This window comes from Hyaena hyaena, unplaced genomic scaffold (genome assembly GCF_003009895.1).
Source record: "Hyaena hyaena isolate Hyena2069 unplaced genomic scaffold, ASM300989v1 scaffold_25, whole genome shotgun sequence".
Lineage (NCBI taxonomy): Eukaryota > Metazoa > Chordata > Mammalia > Carnivora > Hyaenidae > Hyaena > Hyaena hyaena.
This window is the reverse complement of record NW_024080657.1, coordinates 814,896-832,781: the sequence shown is the minus strand read 5'-3', so window position 1 is coordinate 832,781 and position 17,886 is coordinate 814,896. Positions and strand designations below refer to the sequence as shown.

Sequence of the window (17,886 nt, the reverse complement as noted above, 5' to 3'; positions counted from 1 at the left end):
GGCTCCGAGCTGGCAGTCAGCACAGAGCCCGACGCGGGGCTCGAACCCACGAACCGTGAGATCGTGACCTGAGCGAAAGTTGGACGCTCAACCGACTAAGCCACCCAGGCGCCCCCCCATTCATGACTTTTCTAATATTAAACCATCCTTGACTTTCTGGTGAATCCAACGATGTCATTATTTATTATCTTAAAAAGTTTGTTTCAATGTTTTATTTATTTTTGAGAGAGAGACAGTACAAGCGGGGAGAAGCATAGAGAAAGGGAAACACAGAATTTGAAGCAGGCTCCAGGCTCTGAACTTTCAGCACAGAGCTCAACGCAGGGCTCAGACTCCTGAACCACAGGATCATGACCTAAGCCAAAGTCAGACCCTTAACCGACTGAGCCACCCAGGCACCCCCCTTGCATTTTTTTTTTTTTTTTTAATGCACTGCTAGATTTGGTTTGCTAGTATTTTATGTAAGAGTTTCACATCTATATTCATGAATGGATCTGGCCTGTTATTTTCTTTTCTGATAATATTTTTGTCTGCTTTTGGTATGTAAGCTCAGGGTAATGTGTTACTTGAAAGTTTGGTAGATCATACCCTGTAAAATTATCTGGGCCCAGTGTCATCTTTGTGGGAATATTTTATTTTATTTATTTATTTTTGTAATGTTTTTAATAAGTATTTTTTCTTGAGAGAGTGAGTGTGAGCAGGGGAGGGACGGAAGGAGAGAGGGGAAGAATCTTAAGCAGGCTTCATGCCCAGTGCAGAGCCTGATTAGGGGCTTGAGATCATGACGTGAGATGAAATCCAGAATCAGATGCTTAACTGACTGAGCCACCCAGGCACCCCAAATATTTTATTTTCTTAAAGATTTTATTTTTGGGGCACCTGGGTGGCTCAGTCAGTTAAGCATCCGACTTCAGCTCAGTTTGTGATCTCACGGTTTGTGGGTTCGAGCCCCGCGTCGGGCTTTGTGCCGACAGCCAGCTCAGAACCTGGAGCCTGTTTCAAATTCTGTGTCTCCCTCTCTCTTTGACCCTCCCCTGCTCACGCTGTGTCTCTCAGAAATAAATAAAAAACAGTTGGAAAAAAAAAAAAGATTTTAAGTAATCTCTACACCCAATGTGGGGCTTGAACTCACAGCCAGCAAGTTCTCCCTGTGGGAAAATTTTTAACCCCTACTTCAAATTCACCAATACTTAGAAGAAAACTTTGGCTCTCTGGTGTTTTTTTTTTTTTAATTTTTAAAAATTTTAACTCTGGTATAGTGAATATAGTGTTATATTAGTTTCCGGTGTACAATAAATATAGTGATTCAGCAGTTCTCTACATTACTCAGTGCTCATTGTGTTCAGTGTACTCTTTATCCCCTCTACCTATTTCACCCATCCTCCCACCCACCTCCCCTCAGTTTGTTCTTTATAATTAAGAGTCTTTTTCTTGGCTTCTCTCAGTTTCCTCCTTTGCTCCTTTGTTTTGTTTCTTAAATTCCACAGATGAGTGAAACCAATGGTATTAGTCTATTCTCTGACTTAGTTCACTTAAACATGCTCTGTAGCTCCATCCATGTTTATTCGTTTGTGTGAGAGAGAGAGAGCACAAGTGGGGAAAGGCAGAGAGAGAGAGAGAGATTGGGAGACACAGAATCTGAAGCAGGCTCCAGGCTCCTAAACCATGAGATCATGACCTTTGCTGAAGTTGGACACTTAACAGACTGAGCCACCTAGGTGTCCCAACTTTATGTGTATTTTACCACAATTAAAATTAAAAAAATTTTTAAAGTGTTTTATTTATTCCTGAGAGAGAGAGAGACTGAGTGAGCAGGGGAGAGTCAGAGAGAGAGGGAGATACAGAATCTGAAACAGGCTCCAGGCTCTGAGCTAGCTGTCAGCACAGAGCCTGACGTGGAGCTCGAACCCACAAACCGTGAGATCACAACCTGAGCCAAAGTCTGACGCTTAACTGACTGAGCCACCCAGGCGCCCCTACCACAATTAAAATTTTAAAAGTTTTAATTTATTTATTTAAACCCACAATCAAGTATACTTTTTTTTTTTTTTTTTTGATAGAGAGTGTGTGTGCAAGCTGGGGAGAGGTGCAGTGAGAGACAGAGAGAATCTTAAGCAGGCTCCACACTCAGCATGGAACCCAACACGGTGCTCGATCCCACGACTCTGGGATCATGAACTGAGCCTAAACCAAGAGTTGGATACTTAACTGACCCAGGCTCCCCTTGAAGATTTTACTTTATTTTTTAAGTTTGTTTTTTAATGTTTGTTTATTTGTGTGTGAGAGAGAAACACAGAGTATGAGCAGGGGAGGGACAGAGAGAGAGAGGGAGAGACAGAATCTGAAGGAGGCTCCAGGCTCTAAGCTGTCAGCACAGAGCCTGATGTGGTGCTTGAATCCATGTGGCTGCAAAATCATGACCGGAGCTGAAGTCAGATGCTTAACTGACTGAACCACCCAGGCTCCCATATTTTATTTTTAAGTAATCTCTACACCCAACACGTGGCTCAAACTCACAACTGTGAGATCAAGAGTTGCATGCTCTACCAACTGAGCCAGCCAGGTGCCCCTAGTCTTCATGGATTTAAGTGCACTAGTCTTTTTCTTTGTGGCTTCTGAGTTTTGTGCTAGACTTTGAAAGTTCTGGGCATGCTTCACTGTTAACTATAAAAGTTGCCTGTGAGAGATAAAATAGTAGCTGCTGCTGCTTTTTAAGAAGCTGTTAAGATCTTAATAAATCAGCTCATAAATGGAAAACTGCCTTCTTCCTGGCTCCTGAGTATGCTACATGCATTTGTGCTCCCAGACTGTTCAGGCTGCTTCCAGACCCTCCTAGCTCTGCTCCTGCACATTCCTCCTGCCTGCTGGTCCTGCCCTTCCATGCACAGAACACTTACCTTGTCCCATCCTCTGGATCCCATCAGGTCAGCCTCAGGCCAGCTCGGAAGCCAGTGAGGCTGGATGGGTTCTGTCCCCCCACAGCAGGTGTGAATCTTTTCCTCTCTCTGGGATGAAGGGGGAGTAGACTTATGACAAGATTGCAAATGGGGGTGCAGAGTCCAATGAAGCTTGTTTCTAACCACATCCCTGCCTTCCAGAAAAGCTTTTGGTGCCATAGTGACTCTACAGAATGACCTGTGACCCTGGAGTCCCGGGAGGATCCCCAGAGCCTGCCCCCTCCCTTGGGACTAGCTGCAGTGAGCAGGTAGTCAGGCTAAAGCCCCTCCATCTATGGCCAGGATCAAGAGCATGGTCCACTGAGTCTGTGACAGCATCTGGGCCTGGTCAGAACCTGTTTGCAGCTGGCTCCATCCGGAGTGGAGATCAGGGACTTGTGGGGCTCAGTTTCAAGGCCAGAGAGGGGTAGTTTCATGGGGCTCTGACCAGGGCCTGACTGGGAGGGGCCTGGTCCTGAGGTGGGGCAGAGGCTTGTGGGAAGTTAGACCCTCCTCGGCCAGCACACAGTCCTCTTAGTGCTAAGCACTCCCTTGGCTCTGATCTCGGACCTTTGCTGTGTACTGTGGCTGGCTGGCTGTGGGTGATCTTTAGGGAGGTGTCAGGTCAAGCCAGGCCAGCAGCTGTTCCCCGACCTTTGCTGGGGTCAGGTGGGATGTGTCTAGCCCAGGTGTGCGCCCTATGGAGGATCTAGAGGCTGGGGTCCAGCCCTCCCTATGCTCCAGATCCATTGGGTGACCTCAGACAGTCCTTGCCCCTCTTGGCTATCTGTTCATTCAACCAGTATTTCTGTTCCTTAAGCACTAGGCGCTGTTGTCAGTGTCCCCATCATTTACCTTGTGTGCATGTGGGATATAAAAAGCCGGTCTTGTGGCTGAACTGACCCTTCGGGTACAGAGGGCACAACCCAGAGCATACCTGGTGGCTGCCTAGAGCTGACCTCAGGGAATCCCTTAAGCCTGTTCATTCCCACCTTCACCTCGGACCTACTGGAATGTACTCTTCTCACTGTTCCCAAAGCCTCCCTGTTCTTCCAGGACCATCTGGCTTTCCAGGAACATTGAGATGTCCCTGGCCATCCAGACTGTAGTCCTGAAGACTGGGCGACCTTGACCCCTGATCTCCCGGTGCCGCAGAATCCCCCGAGATTATGCTGTGGTGATTCCTGTGGGTCCTCCCCACTTGACCCTCTCCCTCCCAGAAGGACTGTTTCCCTCAGCACCTCTGTCTGCTCCCCACTCTAATCTGGTCTCAGCTGAGTTTTCCCCTGGCCAGGGGAAGGTAGGGGTCTGGGCAGCCACTGGGGACGGGAGAGGGCAGGAGGGTGTTTAGGGATTAGGAACTTCTTTATGTTACCCCAGCAGCACAGCAGCAGACACACAGACCCAAAGCAGTGCTCAGGCTTCTATTAGAGATTCTGCCTCCCCTGGATCAAATATCCAGCTTACATGCTTCTTCTGGATCACACTCCCGGTGGGGTGGGCTGTGTTCTGGTGGCTGGGCAGGGCACAAAGGAGGGGTCTGGCATCCTGTCCTCAGAGGATGGACCTTGGTGAGGTTTGTGTTTCTGGCAGTGTCTGGGAAAGAGCTACATGCCCTACATGGGGGTGCACGGGAAGTTGTATCCCAGACAGGACACGGGGCCTGTCCTGTGGGGAAAAGCCCATGAGGCCCAGCTCTCTAGAAGACGGTCCTCTTTCGGAGGGTCATGGTGCAACACCTGCCTCACATTGGCTGTGTGCCCTTTACCGGGCACTGCGTGCTCTCAGCCTGTTTTTCCACTGCGAGCTGGACCCCTAGCCCCTCAGAGGGAGGGTCCCCTGAGAGGGTCCTGTGGGGTCACGGGCATGGAGCTGGTGTACAGTGAGGGTGGGGAGCAGGTGAGTGGGATAGGGGCCTGGGGCGGCCTAGTCGTCCTTGTCCTTGGCACCATGCTTGAGGATGCGGGTGAACTCCACATAGTTGAAGTTGCCTTTCTTATCTATGGGGGCCTCTCGGTACATCTCATCCACTTCCTCGTCTGTGAAGCGGTCGCCCATGGTGGTGAGCAGCTCCCGTAGGTGGTCCTCATGGATAAAACCTGGGGGCAGGGCCAGGGTCCATGAGACAAGGACTCTGCTGGGACATGCCCGACACCCCTACCCTGAGCCCACCACCTCCCTGCCCCATCCTTGCAGCCCTTGCAGTGCGGGAGGGACCAGGAAAAGACACAGCCCTGGCCTCCAGCCAGTTGAAGCTCCCCAGAGCCCCAGAGGGAGGGGTTCTGCAGTGTTTTGGTGGGGTACCTGGGGCTGTGAGTGTGGGGGCTGGGTATGTCTCACTTTAAGAGCATGAGCCCTAGAGTTCCACTGCCTAAGTTTGCATGCTCCTCCCCTTCTTTCTGGCTGTGTGACCATGAGCAAGGTCTTTAACCTCTCGGTGCCTGTTTGACCTGGAAATTGGAGATGAAGCTATGCCACCACCCTGGTAGGGGATTATGAAGGTAGTCTGGAAAATGTGAATGTACTTGGGCCTGTGGCCCCTGAGAAATTACTGAAGTCACTGCTGCCAGCATCCTCCTGGCCTGTGTCTGGGAAAAACTAGCTGTGGGACACAAGCCCTTTGGAAGATTTGAGGACGGGGGCTGGTTTCTGTACCTCTTTGGCCAGAAGGGCCTAGAATAATTTGGTTTCTGGAAGGTCTAAAGCAGGGGGAGTGGCTGGGCCAACAGGTGAAGTCAAGAAGTAGGATGTCTTGGTGGATGTGGGCTGTTGTGGTCTAGCATCTGGGGGAGGGAACAAGGACAGGGCGTGGTTTTTATAGTCTGGCCGTGTAAAGCGGCAGATGGGGATTTCCGTTCTGACCTTTGGGTACAAGTCTCAGCACAGCACAGCCCCACTTACAGCCCAGCCCCACTTGCCTCCCTGGGGGCACCCTGGGTGAAGTGCTCAGTCCCGGCCCTGTCCAGGCGGCTGACCTGAGGCCTCCTCGTCGAAGCAGGCGAAGGCGTTTCGGATCACGTCCTCGGGGTCTGTGCCATTCAGCTTCTCCCCAAACATGGTGAGAAACATGGTGAAGTTGATGGGCCCCGGGGCCTCGCTCATCATGCCCTCCAGGTACTCATCTGTGGGGTTCTTCCCTATGGCAGGGGGACATTCATGCCTGCTGTCACTGCCCTGTCCCCACCTACCTCCCTGTCCCCTCCCTTTGTGGCCTGTGAGAGTCCCATACGCAGGAGATCATACGTTTTGTAAATTGTAGAGTATCTTGCTGGGGCAACCCACTTTGTGACTGCTCCCTCCCCCACGCTCTCCAGGTTGCCCTTGACCAGCTTCCACTTCTGGTCTTGATATCCGTGACCTCTTAAGTGTAGGAGCCACCATTTGCTGACTGCCCATGGTGTCTTCTGCCCCATGTGCCTGACTACTTTAACTTTCACCATGCTGTGAGGTAAGCATGCTCACCCCAACCTCACAGGTGTGGGACCTGAAGCACAGAGGCGAGGTGACTTATCCAAGGTCACACAGCAAGTAAGGAGTGGAGCCAGCATTGGAACCCAGTCAGCTTGTCGCCAGATTCTAGGTACAATGTCGAAAATGGTTAAACCAGTGAGCTGTGGTGTCACAAAGACTGGAGTCTGAATCCCAGTTCTGTGCCTTGTTTTCCCCTGTGTCTTACAAGAACTGTGAAGCAGCACCAGTGGTTGTAGAATCACACAGAACAATTGGCATGGCCCCATGGACTCAAATCAACTGCTGGGTTCAAATCCCAGCTCTACTACATAGTTGCTGGGTGACATTGGGCAAATTATTTAACCTCTCTGAACCTTTGTTTCCTCATTTATAAAGTGGTACTGATAATCACATCTACCCAGTAGGATTGCTTTGAGATTTAAGACACGTGCACAGCTTCTTCTTTTATTTGCTTCTCTTATTTTTAAACTGGAGGATGATGTTCTTAACCAGAAGGCCAAGACTGACCTGGGCCCCACCAACATGAGCTACAAACAGGAATGCAGGTTTTTCTGGGTAGATGCCCAGGGCAGAGGGGCAGTGTCCAATGTCAGCCCTCCGACTCAGGGTTACCCAGTCCCCCCCTAGACACCCCGGGCATGTACACAAGGGCCACAGTAGCCATTGCACAGGAAGGGAAATGGGCTCAGAGCAGGGCTGCCCAGCTGTGAGGGGCAATGCCAGAGACTGCCTCCTCCACTGCCAGAGGCCGTGGCACTCTCACCTGGATGAAGGAGGTGCCAGGAACTGATGCTGAGAGTAGTGTTTGTGGCTAGCACATGGGAAGGATTTGGGGGCAGGACCACAGACTAGGGGGTGGTATCTGGAGGCCTGGCCTCTGGGCAGTAGTTTCCCTATCTGAGCAGCGGTGAGTTGTACTATGTTCCTGAGCCCTTTCAGCTCTAAGATTTTGATTCAAAGGAAGTTGCTGGAGTCAGGGAGGCTCTAAGAGCCTGGCATGGGTGACTTATGAAGAAGGGGAGGTGCTCTGGCCTCAGTTTCCCCATCTGTGCAATGGAAAGTCTGTGTAGTTAGAAACTTTCTTTAGTTGCTGATCCTTTGCTTTAAATGAAGTGATACCAGGCAGCCCAACCACAAATCTGCCTGAGGCAGCACTGCTCTAAAGTGAGCCTGTCTGGGTTCAGATCCAATGTCGAATTGCTCTGTGCCTCAGTTTCCCTGTCTCTTAAATGGAGAATGGCACCAGGTAATGGCATCTGCTCTCCACATGTTACTACATGGGAAGTAGTCTATAATGAAGAGCAGCCCCACACCTACTTCAGTTGCAACACTTGGTAGGCTCACTTAGACCCCAGCCACCCCCATCCCTGCTCACCCAGCGAGGCCAGCATGTCATGCAAGTCCTCCTTATCAATGAAGCCATCTCGGTTCTGGTCGATCATATTGAAGGCCTCCTTAAACTCCTGGATCTGGGACTGGTCAAACATTGCAAAGACATTGGATGTGGCTCTCTGTGGCCGCTTCTTGGTGGTTTTGGCCTTGGCCCGCTTGCTGGACATCTTGGCTTCAGGTGGGTGGGGCTTCCCTGCAGAAAGTGGGTGTCAGGGGAAGAGCTTATGACCCTGGGCCAGGGAATCTTTCTGCCTACCCTAGACCAGCTGTCAGTGCTTGGGCCTGGCATTCAAGGCCTCCCACAGGCTTGGGGCTCCTGTCACCCAGCTCATCACAAAAGCAGACAGGCGTGGGCTCTGTGTGATGATAAACAACTTCTCTACCTCTCCCAGTGAGTTTCTTCATTTGGGAATGAGGACATGAGGAATGCCCAGCAGTAAGGAATCAGTGATTTAGTGCCTGAGAAGCCCCTGGAATGGTGCCAGGCAGAGTAAGCTATTTTTGCTGTGGCTGTTTGGGTAAGACATTTAGGATTGGGTTCAGTGCCAATCTGTTCTTGCTTTATCTCTTTTAATCCTTAATAGCATTTACACTCTCCATCTCTCTCCCTCCAAATGACAAGGTGGGTTGAAATGTGGGAGGTTGTGAGGCTCCCTGCCAGCTCCTCCTGCTCCCAGCAGTAAGGAGCTGGATCAGCAGCCCTGCATTCCCTACATTCCTGTCCTCTCCTTTCCTCCTCCTTCCTCCTCCCTATCCCTCTGTGCTCCCTGCTCTGGATGTTCTAGAAGCCCTGTGTTCTGGGCAGGTGTCCCCTCCCCCAGCTTGCCCATACTTGATCAGCCCCTTGGGTGGATGACAGACCTGATTTGGGCCCTACTCCTTGTTCTTATTCCTTGGTGCTTATAGGGGCATGAGGCTCCTCCAGACTGAGAGCCCCAGCTTCTTGTCACCCTTGTTTAGACCTGGTCTCCTGGCCTCTAGCCAGTCTCTCCCATCCCATATAGATCTAGACCTGCACCAGCTGTCACTTCACCTTGAAGTGCTCGAAGGTTTCTGTCTCCCCTTGGGGAACAGGTCTGGGCCCCTGAGCCTGGCATTCAAGGTCTTGTGTGAACCCCTCCAACCCTTGTCTGACTGACCATGGCAACCCTCACTGTGTCCCTTTTGCCATCCATGCCCCAGCCGTGCTGGACCTCTGGATGTTCCCCAGACAGCCTCAGACTTTCCTCCTTGGTCCCTCTTGCTGAACACCCTTCCTTTTTAAGCCTAGTTCTTGAGACACCTCCTTGGGGAGCAGGTCCCTGACCCTTGCTTTGACAGTAAGCACCTAGAGGTCTCTCTCTCCCTCCCTCCCCTGATGTACTAAGAGGCTAATAGATGCTTGTTTAATTAATGCTGTGATCGCAACTATAGCCAGTCTACTTCTACTGTACAGATGGGGAGACTGAGGCACAGCATGGTGTTCTTTCCCTCAACCCTTGTCATGGTTTGTGGGTACTGTGCCCCTGAAGACCTAGTGCAGTGTGCCCTGCAGCTGGGGCTGAGGACTTAGGACCACTGTCTGCCTGTCTCCTCTTCCTTGAGCCTGTGGTACAGGGCCTGCATCCAGAAAGCCTTCTCTGCCTGTTTTTAGCCCCAAATTGTGTGGTTGGTTATGAATGCCCTTCAAGCTGTCTGTTGGCCTCTATCCCATGACCCTGTTCTAGTCATTCTTGGACTTTAGTCTTTGAGATCTTAAATGCTGAGCAGGGATCCTGGCCAGCCCCAACCCTTCCCCAGGGCCACAGCCACCTGAAGTCATGACACACTGCTGCTGTGTCCTGCTGGACCAACACACCTGGCCCTGGGTGTTTCTCACATGGTTCAGGTGGGTAGACAGAAGCCCTTCTCACCCATTAGCTGGGCGGGAGTGGGATGGTGGCATCAGCAGGGCTTTAGTGCTCTGAGGGGCCCAGTCCTTCCTGGAGCCCACTGTTCTCTGGGAACTTTGACTTACAGAACCCATAGAAGGTAGCGAAGAAGTAGCCCTCTCTTATGAGGGGCTGTGATGGTCATCATCACTGTTGCCACAGCCCTCCCGTCTGCAAAGATCTATGCAGATGTGGCCAGGAGGAGAGAGGAAGCCACGGTCAGAGGCAGGAGTGGCTAAGATCTCACCCACTGCTGTGATACTGGCTGGGCCCTTCTGTCTCTGTGGCTTCCCCTTTTTCATCCTCTTCTATCCAAGGGCCATGATATGGCCGAACTTTAGGGTTTGTCCATCCCAGCAACCTTGGGAATCAGGGTGAGGTGCCCTCCCCCCCCCCCCCCCCCGTGCTGTGCAGTTAAGACCTGATGCCCAAGAAGGGAAGTGTTGTGCCCATGAAGGGGGTAGAGTCCAATGGCAGCCAGGACGCTTGGGGTAGGCTTGGGTCAGTGGGTGGTAATGACCAGCCCTTGGTGCCCTTGATGACTGAACACAGAAGGAAACACATAGCCTAAGAGGCTCTTGGTGGGCCTTCTGCAGCTCAGGGTTCTGTGTGACTAGAGACAGTTTATAGGCTTGGTTGAGGAAACGGGGTCAGGATAGGCTAGTCCCTTAGCCCTGGAGCCTGCTCCTGGGGGTCCTAGACACTAGGGATCAGATATAACTGGTATTTGGCTGCAACTAGGTGCCATCTCCCCCCTTCTGGTGCCTGAAATCCCCCACTTACAGCAAAGGCAAGGCCTGTGTCCCCCTTTATCTCTTGGTTCCTATGGCTGGCAGTGCCAGATGCCTTGCTGGTAAATTCACCTCCTGTCTGGCTGAGTGATCTGACCCCTTCCTCAGAGCAGTTAGAAGGCTGGGGAGGAGCAGCAGGGACCGAGGTCCCCTGGCCCAGGTCCCTGTCTATCCCCCAGAGCCCTTTGGCAGACCCTCCCCACCCAACAGGCACAGCTGGACAGAGGGCCCAGTGCACGAAAGTCTCAAGTGCTCGCACACAGCGTTGGTGTGTATGGGGTGGGGTTACCCTAGTCTCATCCCTCTCTCCTGCCCCAGGACACGGATGCTCTGGAGGAGGTCTCAAGGAGCCTGTCGGTTTCCTGGGGCAGGGAACACAGTGACCTCAACTCCTTCTGGGCACCCCAGAGCTCTGGGCTTAGCGTCTGAAACTCCACTGCAAACGGGCAGGGCCTGGACAGTGTTCCCTCACCGAAAGACCACCGGCTCCCAGAGCCTAGAACAGTTTCCCAGCTGCCCAGCCCCGGGCCAGAGTCCGGTGTGACCCTCAACTCGCAGCCCCAGCCCCATGAGGGCTGTCCTTGCCGAGATCCTAGCGTCCCCGTCCGTGGGGCCTCACACTGCCTACTCTAGCCCCTCGCGGCCGCGACTCCCACCTGGTGCGAAGAAGGTGCTTGCTCCCTGCGCCGAGCCAGTGCGGGGCGCGGGCCGTCGGGCCAGGCTCCGGGCTCGGTGGGCGGGGCGGCGCCAGCCTTACAAGGCAGAAGAATGCGTGCGCGGAGGGGTGGGGCGGGGCGGCGCACCCGCACGGCCTTATTTGGCTTTGACCCACAGGCTGGAGGCGGTGCGCCGTCCCAGAGTAGGCTTGGGACGTGATACCCGGAGGTGATGCAGGGGACCGGTGGGCCCACTCTCCTCTGATTATCAGGGGAGGGGGGATTTATCTGGGCTCTCCCTTCCTCTCTAGTGAGACAGGCAGAATATCCAGGGTCTCCAGTTCTCAGATCTTATTCCCATCTTTCCCCCCAAGGCCCCGCTGCCCGGCCCATTCCCGTGGGAGGGCTTCCTTCCACCAAGCCAAGTATGGCTTTTTTCCCAGTCTGAAAGAAGAGGCGTCTCAGACAGCCCGGCCACCCATACATGAAAAGGTCACCAGTCAGGCCCCGCTGGTGTGGGTGCTTCACCTGGGGTTTGGGTAGGACTGTACCAGGGACAGCTCACCTCAGCGACATCACTCTCTAGCTGTCCTCAGTTTCCTGTAAAATGGGAGGGCCGTGGTGAAGATTCAGTGAAAAGAGTGGCAAGAAAGTGCCAAGTAGCACCCTGGGAGCCAGCGAGAGGGGAAGGGGCTGGAGGAGCATGGGTGCATCCTCAAGGCCTCATGGCGGCAGTACCCCTTTCCTGCTCTTGTTGGCCTTAGTGGGAGGAGGGAGTCTGAGAGGATAGACCCATCCCCTCCCCCATAGTGCATCAGGTCCTGCCCATTATTCTGACTCCTGAAGGAACACTATACCCTCCTGGATGCCAGCCCAGCTTTCTCTCCTGCTCCCCCCGCCCACCTTTTTTAAATGTTTTATTTATTTTAAAGAGAGAGCACGAGTGGGGGAGGGGCAGAGAGAGAGAGAGAGGGAGGGAGACAGAATCTGAAGCAGGCTCCAGGCTCAGCTGTCAGCACAGAGCCTGATGTGCGGCACGAACCCATAGACTGTGAGATCATGACCTGAGCTAAAGTTGGATGGTCAGTTGGCTGAGCCACCCAGGCACCCCTCTCCTGGCCCCATTTTGAACCAACACAGACCTTCTGGAGGGAACCTTCCAACACCTTATTCTGTAAATATTAACTGACACCTTATTACCTGCAAGGCAATGTGCTGGGGAAACAGCAATGAACTTAAGTAATCACACTAGGGAAACATTTGTTCTTGAGTGAATGAGTAGCTGCTACATACATGGCTTGGAGAGAGAAATGAGCTTCCTGAAGGAGAATAAAGCAGAGGGACCAGAAAGAGAAAGAAACAGATGTGAATTGGGGGTACCTCCAGGGAAGTGACATTTGGGCCAACCTGCAGCGGTGACAGAGTGACCCATGTCCAGTGAGTGTTGGAGGCAGGTAGGGGGATTTTGCCCAGCTCCTGGTCTAGGAGCAGCCAGAGGCAGTGTGACTGTGGGGAGGGAGTGGGTGGTGAGTGGTGGGAGATGAGGTCTGAGAAGCAGTGGGGACCTAGACCTAGCCTGGGGCTCCTTGTAGGCCACCATGAGACATCAGAGTTCTGAGCAGAAGGGTGACATGATCTGGCTTATGTTTTAACTGAATCCCTCTGGGTGGCCAGTGAGGAGCTTTTCAGCAAGATGATGTGCTCAGACTAGCATGGTAGCTGGGGAGCTGGGGAGAAGGGGTGGGGTTCGGGAGATTTTTGAAGTTTGATCCAGTAGGATTTGCACATGTATTGGAATGTATGTGAAAGAGAAAAGTCAAGGATGACTCCCAAGGAGTTTGGCTTGGCTATGGGGGAGAGAGAGCTGCCACTTAATAAGACAGCTTGGCTGTGGAAGGAGCTACAGGGTTTGGCAAGAGACCAGAGTTTTGTTTTAGATCTCTTAATTTTTTAAAACTACTAACTTTGAAACGATTTCAGACTTAAAATAAAGGTGTAAGAACTATACAAAGAGGTCACCCAGACTCTCCAGTTGTTAACATTTGGCTTTATTATATTCTCTTCTGTGTGTGTCTATGTGTGTCTCCACCCTCTGCCAGCATCATTTGAGAGTAACTTGCATGCATCATGCCCTTTTTTTACCCGGAAATACTTCAGTGAATATCTCCTAAAAAGGAAATTCTTTTCCATATCCATAGCACATTTATCAGTATGAGGAAAATTTTAACAGTGATTCAATACTGTTATCTGATTTACAGTCCATATTCAATTTTTGTCAATGATCCCAGCAATATTCCTACATGGTAATTTTTTTTCTGGCCCAGGAGCCAATCCAATCTTCGTGTGTGTGTGTGTGTGTGTGTGTGTGTGTGTGTTAAAATAAATACATAAATAGATAAATTTAACCATTTGGAAATGTATAGTTGAGTGGCATTAAGTACAATCACACTTTTGTGCAAGTATCCCCACTGCCCAGAACTTTCATCTTCCCCACCTGAGATTCTGCACCCATAAAACGCTGACTCCCTATTCTCTTCCCTCAGCCACTGGGCACCCACCATTCTACTTTCTGTCTCTGCATTGGACTACTCTAGGTGGCTCTAGATTCCTACGTGGAATCATGCAGTATTTGCCCTTTTGTGTCTGGCTCATTTCTCTTAGTATAATGTCTTCAAGTTTCATCTATCTTGTAGCATCTGTCAGAATTTTCTTCCTTTTAAAGGCTGAATAATATTCCACTGCATAGAGAGACCACATTTTGCTTATCCATTCATCTTTATGGGCATTTGGGTTATTTGCACTTTTTGCCCATCATGAATAGTGCTGCTGTGAACATTGGTGCACATGTTTGTGTGTGTGTGTGTGTGTTCACTTTTTGGATCTATTTCTGGGAGTGGAATTGCTGGGTTGATAAGTATGTTTACATTTTGAGGGACTGTTTTCAACAATGCCACACCATTTTATATTACCCTTGTTTCCCCACCACCTCACCAATACTTGTCTCCCAGCCATCCTGATGGGTGTGAAGTGGTAGCTTACTTTGGTTTTGGTTAGCATTTCCCTGATGACAGACTGTGTTGAGCATCTTTCCATGTGCTTATTGGACATTTGTATATCTTTGGAGAAATGGTTATTCAGGTATTTTGCTCATAAATCTGGTTGTTTGCTTTTTTTGTTGGGTTGCCAAGGTCCTTTTCATATTCTGGTTATCACACCCTTACCATATATATGACTTGCAAATTTTTTTTTTTCCTATTCTGGGGGTTATCTTTTCATTTTTCCTGATATTTTCAAAAAACACATAATGTTATTAACTTTGAGAAGTTTATCTGTGTTTTCTTTGGTTTCTTGTGCTTTCAGCATTCTAGCCAAGAAACCATTGCTGAATCCAAGGTCATGAGGATGTATAGCTGTGTGCTTTATTCTCATCGTTTTATAGTGTTCACCTTTAAGTTTAGGTCTCTAATCCACTTGGAGTATATTCTGTATGTGGGGTGGGGTAAGGATGCAACTTTGTTCATTTGCGCATGGCTGTCCCGTTGTTCCATCACCACTTGCTAAGCCTCCTCTTTCCCTATTGAAGCTCTTGGCACCCTTGTTGAAAATCAGTTCCTTAAACCATATGTGTTTATTTCTGGACTCTCAGTTCTATTTCATTGATAGATTTGTCTGTCCTTCTGCCAGCACCACACAATCTTGATTTCTTTAGTTTTGTAGAAATCAGGAAGTGTGACATCCAGCTTTGTTCTTCCTTTTCAAGATTGTTTGGGCTTTTCAGGTTCTCTTGCGTTTCCATATGAATTTTAAGACCAGCCTATCGATTTCTGCAGAAAAGGTAGGGGGAGGTTGGTAAAGATTGTTGAATTTGTATTACCATTACCATACTGGAGTATTAACACCTTAATATGAAGTCTTCAGATCCATGAATATGAAATGTCTTTCCCTTAATTTTGATCTTGCAGAATTTCTCTTCATGTTTTTGTAGTTTCCACTGTACAAGCATTATGCTTTTTCTGTTCAATTTATTCCTAAGTATTTTATTCTATTTGATGGTGTTGTAGATGGAATTGTTTCCTTAAATTTATCTCTACAGTATTCACTATACTTGGACTGTTTTTACTTACAACACTTTTGACACTTTTTTTTTTTTACAAATAGTTTATTGTCAAGTTGGTTTCCATATAATACCCAGTGCTCATCCCCACAAGTGCCCATCTCCGTGCCCACCCCCCTCATCCATCAGTCCTCAGTTTTTGTCAGCATTCAAGAGTCTCTCATGGTTTGCCTCTCCCCCTTTCCCTCACTATTTCCCCCCTTCTTCTCCCCCATGGTCCTCCGTTAAGTTCCTCCTAATCCTCCTATATGTGCAAACATATATTTGTCCTCTGCCTGACTTATTTCGCTCAGCATAACACCCTCAAGGTCCATCCATGTTGCTACACAAGGCCAGATTTCATTTTTTTCCTCATTGCCATGTAGTATTCCATTGTATAGATAAACCACATCTTCTTGATCCATTCATCCGTTGATGGACACTTAGGCTCTTTCCATGGTTTGGCTATTGTTGAGAGTGCTGCTATGAACATTGGGGTACATGTGCTCCTATGCCTCAGCATTTCTATATCCCTTGGATAAATTCCTAGCAGTGCTATTGCTGGGTCTTAGGGGAGTTCTATTGTTATTTTTTTGAGGAACCTCCACACTGTTTTCCAGAGGGGCTGTACCAGTTTACATTCCCACCAACAGTGTAGGAGGGTGCCCATTTCTCCACATCCTCGCCAGCATCTCGACAACACTTTTGACAATGTGTGGGTAATTTCTCTATACCAACCAATTCTCCAATTCTCTGGATACCAACTAGGTGTTCTACAATTCATTTCAGTTCTAACCCTGACTGCCTGGAGTTCGTGTCAGACTCCATAGGTTTAAGATCTCAGTCCCAAAAGATTGCCCTTATATCGGATGCCAATGGCAAATATTAGGTCCCCAGGTTACTCACATTTCTGTCCGATTTAGCTATAAACTGGGGGTTCCTACATCCTCCCACAAGGATAAATAATTTGCTAGAACTCCCAGAACTCAAGAAAAGTTATTGTTACTGGGTTTCTATAAAGGACACAGCTCAAGAACAACCAAACAGCAGGAGGTGCATACAGCAAGGTGGGGGTGGAGAAGCTTCTACGGGCACCAGTGCCCCAATCAACCCCAAGCTCTCCGAACCTTGTTGCTTAGGGCTTTTGTTGGAGGTTTCATTACATAGGCGCAACTAAATCATTGGCTGTTGATGATTGACTCAGTCTCCATCCCCTCTTCCCTCCCTGGGGATTGGGGAAGTGAGGCTGAAAATCCAAGCCCTCTAATCTTGCCCTGTCTTCCCCATCAATCATACCCCATCTTGAAGCTTCCTGGGGGTCCCCAACCACCAGTCTTCTCATTAGCATAAGAAGACCCTTCATCATCTCAGATATTCTAAGGGTTTTAGGAGCTATGTGCCAGGAAACAGGGACAAATCCTGAATATCTATTTTTTTATTGTATCATAGTAGAAATACAATTAGTTTTTGTGATATTGATCTTATTTCCAGGAACATTGCTGAACTCATTTATAGTAGTTCTTTTATGGGTGCTTTAGGATTTTCTATATGAAACATTATGTTATCTGCAAATAGAGATAGTGCAACTTCTTTCTTCCAAATCTGGATGCCATTCATTCACTCCTTCATCCTTTTGCCTGATTGTCCTGGTTGGGGACAACATTGCCCTCCAGTACAGTGTTGAACAGAAGTAGTAAAAGTGGACGTTCTTGTCTTGTTCCTGATCTTAGGAGAAAAGCTCAGTCTTTTGCCATTCAGTATGACGTTAAGCTGTGGATTTTTTTGGATGCCCTTTATCAACTTGGAGAAGTTCGATTCCTGGTTGAGTGTATCATGAAAGGGTTTTGGGTTTGGTCAAGTGCTTTTTATGCATCTATTGAGATGTCTTTAATCTCTTTTAATGTGGAACTGTTCCTTAGTTTTTGTTTTGCATGACATTGACATTTTTGGAGAGTCCAGGCCAGTTAACTTGGTGCTCTCTCATGATTAGCTTCAAGTTAGGAGTTTTGACAAGAATATCACAGAAATGACGTTATGCCCTTCTTAGTGTGTCTTACCAGGAGATGTATGATGTTAATGTTTCCCCTCATTGGCAATAACTTCGGCCATCTAGCTAAGGTAGTGTCTGTTAGCTTTATCCATCAGAAAGTCACCATTTTTCCCTTTTGTAATCAAAAGAGTAGTGTAATCACCATTTTCCCCTTTTGTTCATTAATTGATTTGTGGGGTAGAATGAATATTCTATTCCTCATCAAACTTTCACCCACGACACTTAACACCCACTGGTGATTCAGTTATTGATATGACGGTTGCTGAATGGCGACTTTCTTACCCTTCTTACTCCCTTTACTAGTTAGTGGACATGTTAATTTTTTTTTTTTTTTTTTTTTTTTACAAATAGTTTATTGTCAAATTAGTTTCTACATAACACTCAGTGCTCATCCCCAAAGTGCCCTCCTTCATGCCCATCCACCCTCCCCCCCACATCCATCAGTCCTCAGTTTTTGTCAGCATTCAAGAGTCTCTCATGGTTTGCCTCTCTCCCTTTCCCCCACCATTTCCGCCCTTCTTCTCCCCCTTGGTCCTCCGTCAAGTTCCTCCTAATCCTCCTATACGTGCAAACATATGGTATTTGTC

General features: G+C 49.2%; 1 protein-coding gene across 1 annotated transcript; it reads right to left on the bottom strand.

Moving 5' to 3' along the window:
* Positions 1-4,345: 4,345 nt before the first annotated feature.
* On the bottom strand, positions 4,346-11,227 carry MYL9 (myosin light chain 9). The gene is made up of 4 exons (XM_039227134.1): positions 11,157-11,227; positions 7,783-7,992; positions 5,912-6,073; positions 4,346-5,035 (listed from the first exon to the last, which is right to left on the bottom strand). Exons 2-4 carry the CDS (start codon positions 7,964-7,966, stop codon positions 4,863-4,865), a joined length of 519 nt encoding a protein of 172 aa, XP_039083065.1. The 5' UTR covers positions 7,967-7,992; positions 11,157-11,227; the 3' UTR covers positions 4,346-4,862.
* Between the last annotated feature and the right edge of the window lie 6,659 nt (positions 11,228-17,886).

Coding starts and splice junctions, on each gene's coding strand:
- MYL9 (XM_039227134.1), bottom strand. CDS start 7,966: ATGTCCAGCAAGCGGGCCAAGGCCAAAACCACCAAGAAGCGGCCACAG. Junction 6,074..7,782: donor TGACATGCTGGCCTCGCTGG/GTGAGCAGGGAT, acceptor CCCCTGCCATAG/GGAAGAACCCCACAGATGAG. Junction 5,036..5,911: donor CTTCGACGAGGAGGCCTCAG/GTCAGCCGCCTG, acceptor CCCTGCCCCCAG/GTTTTATCCATGAGGACCAC.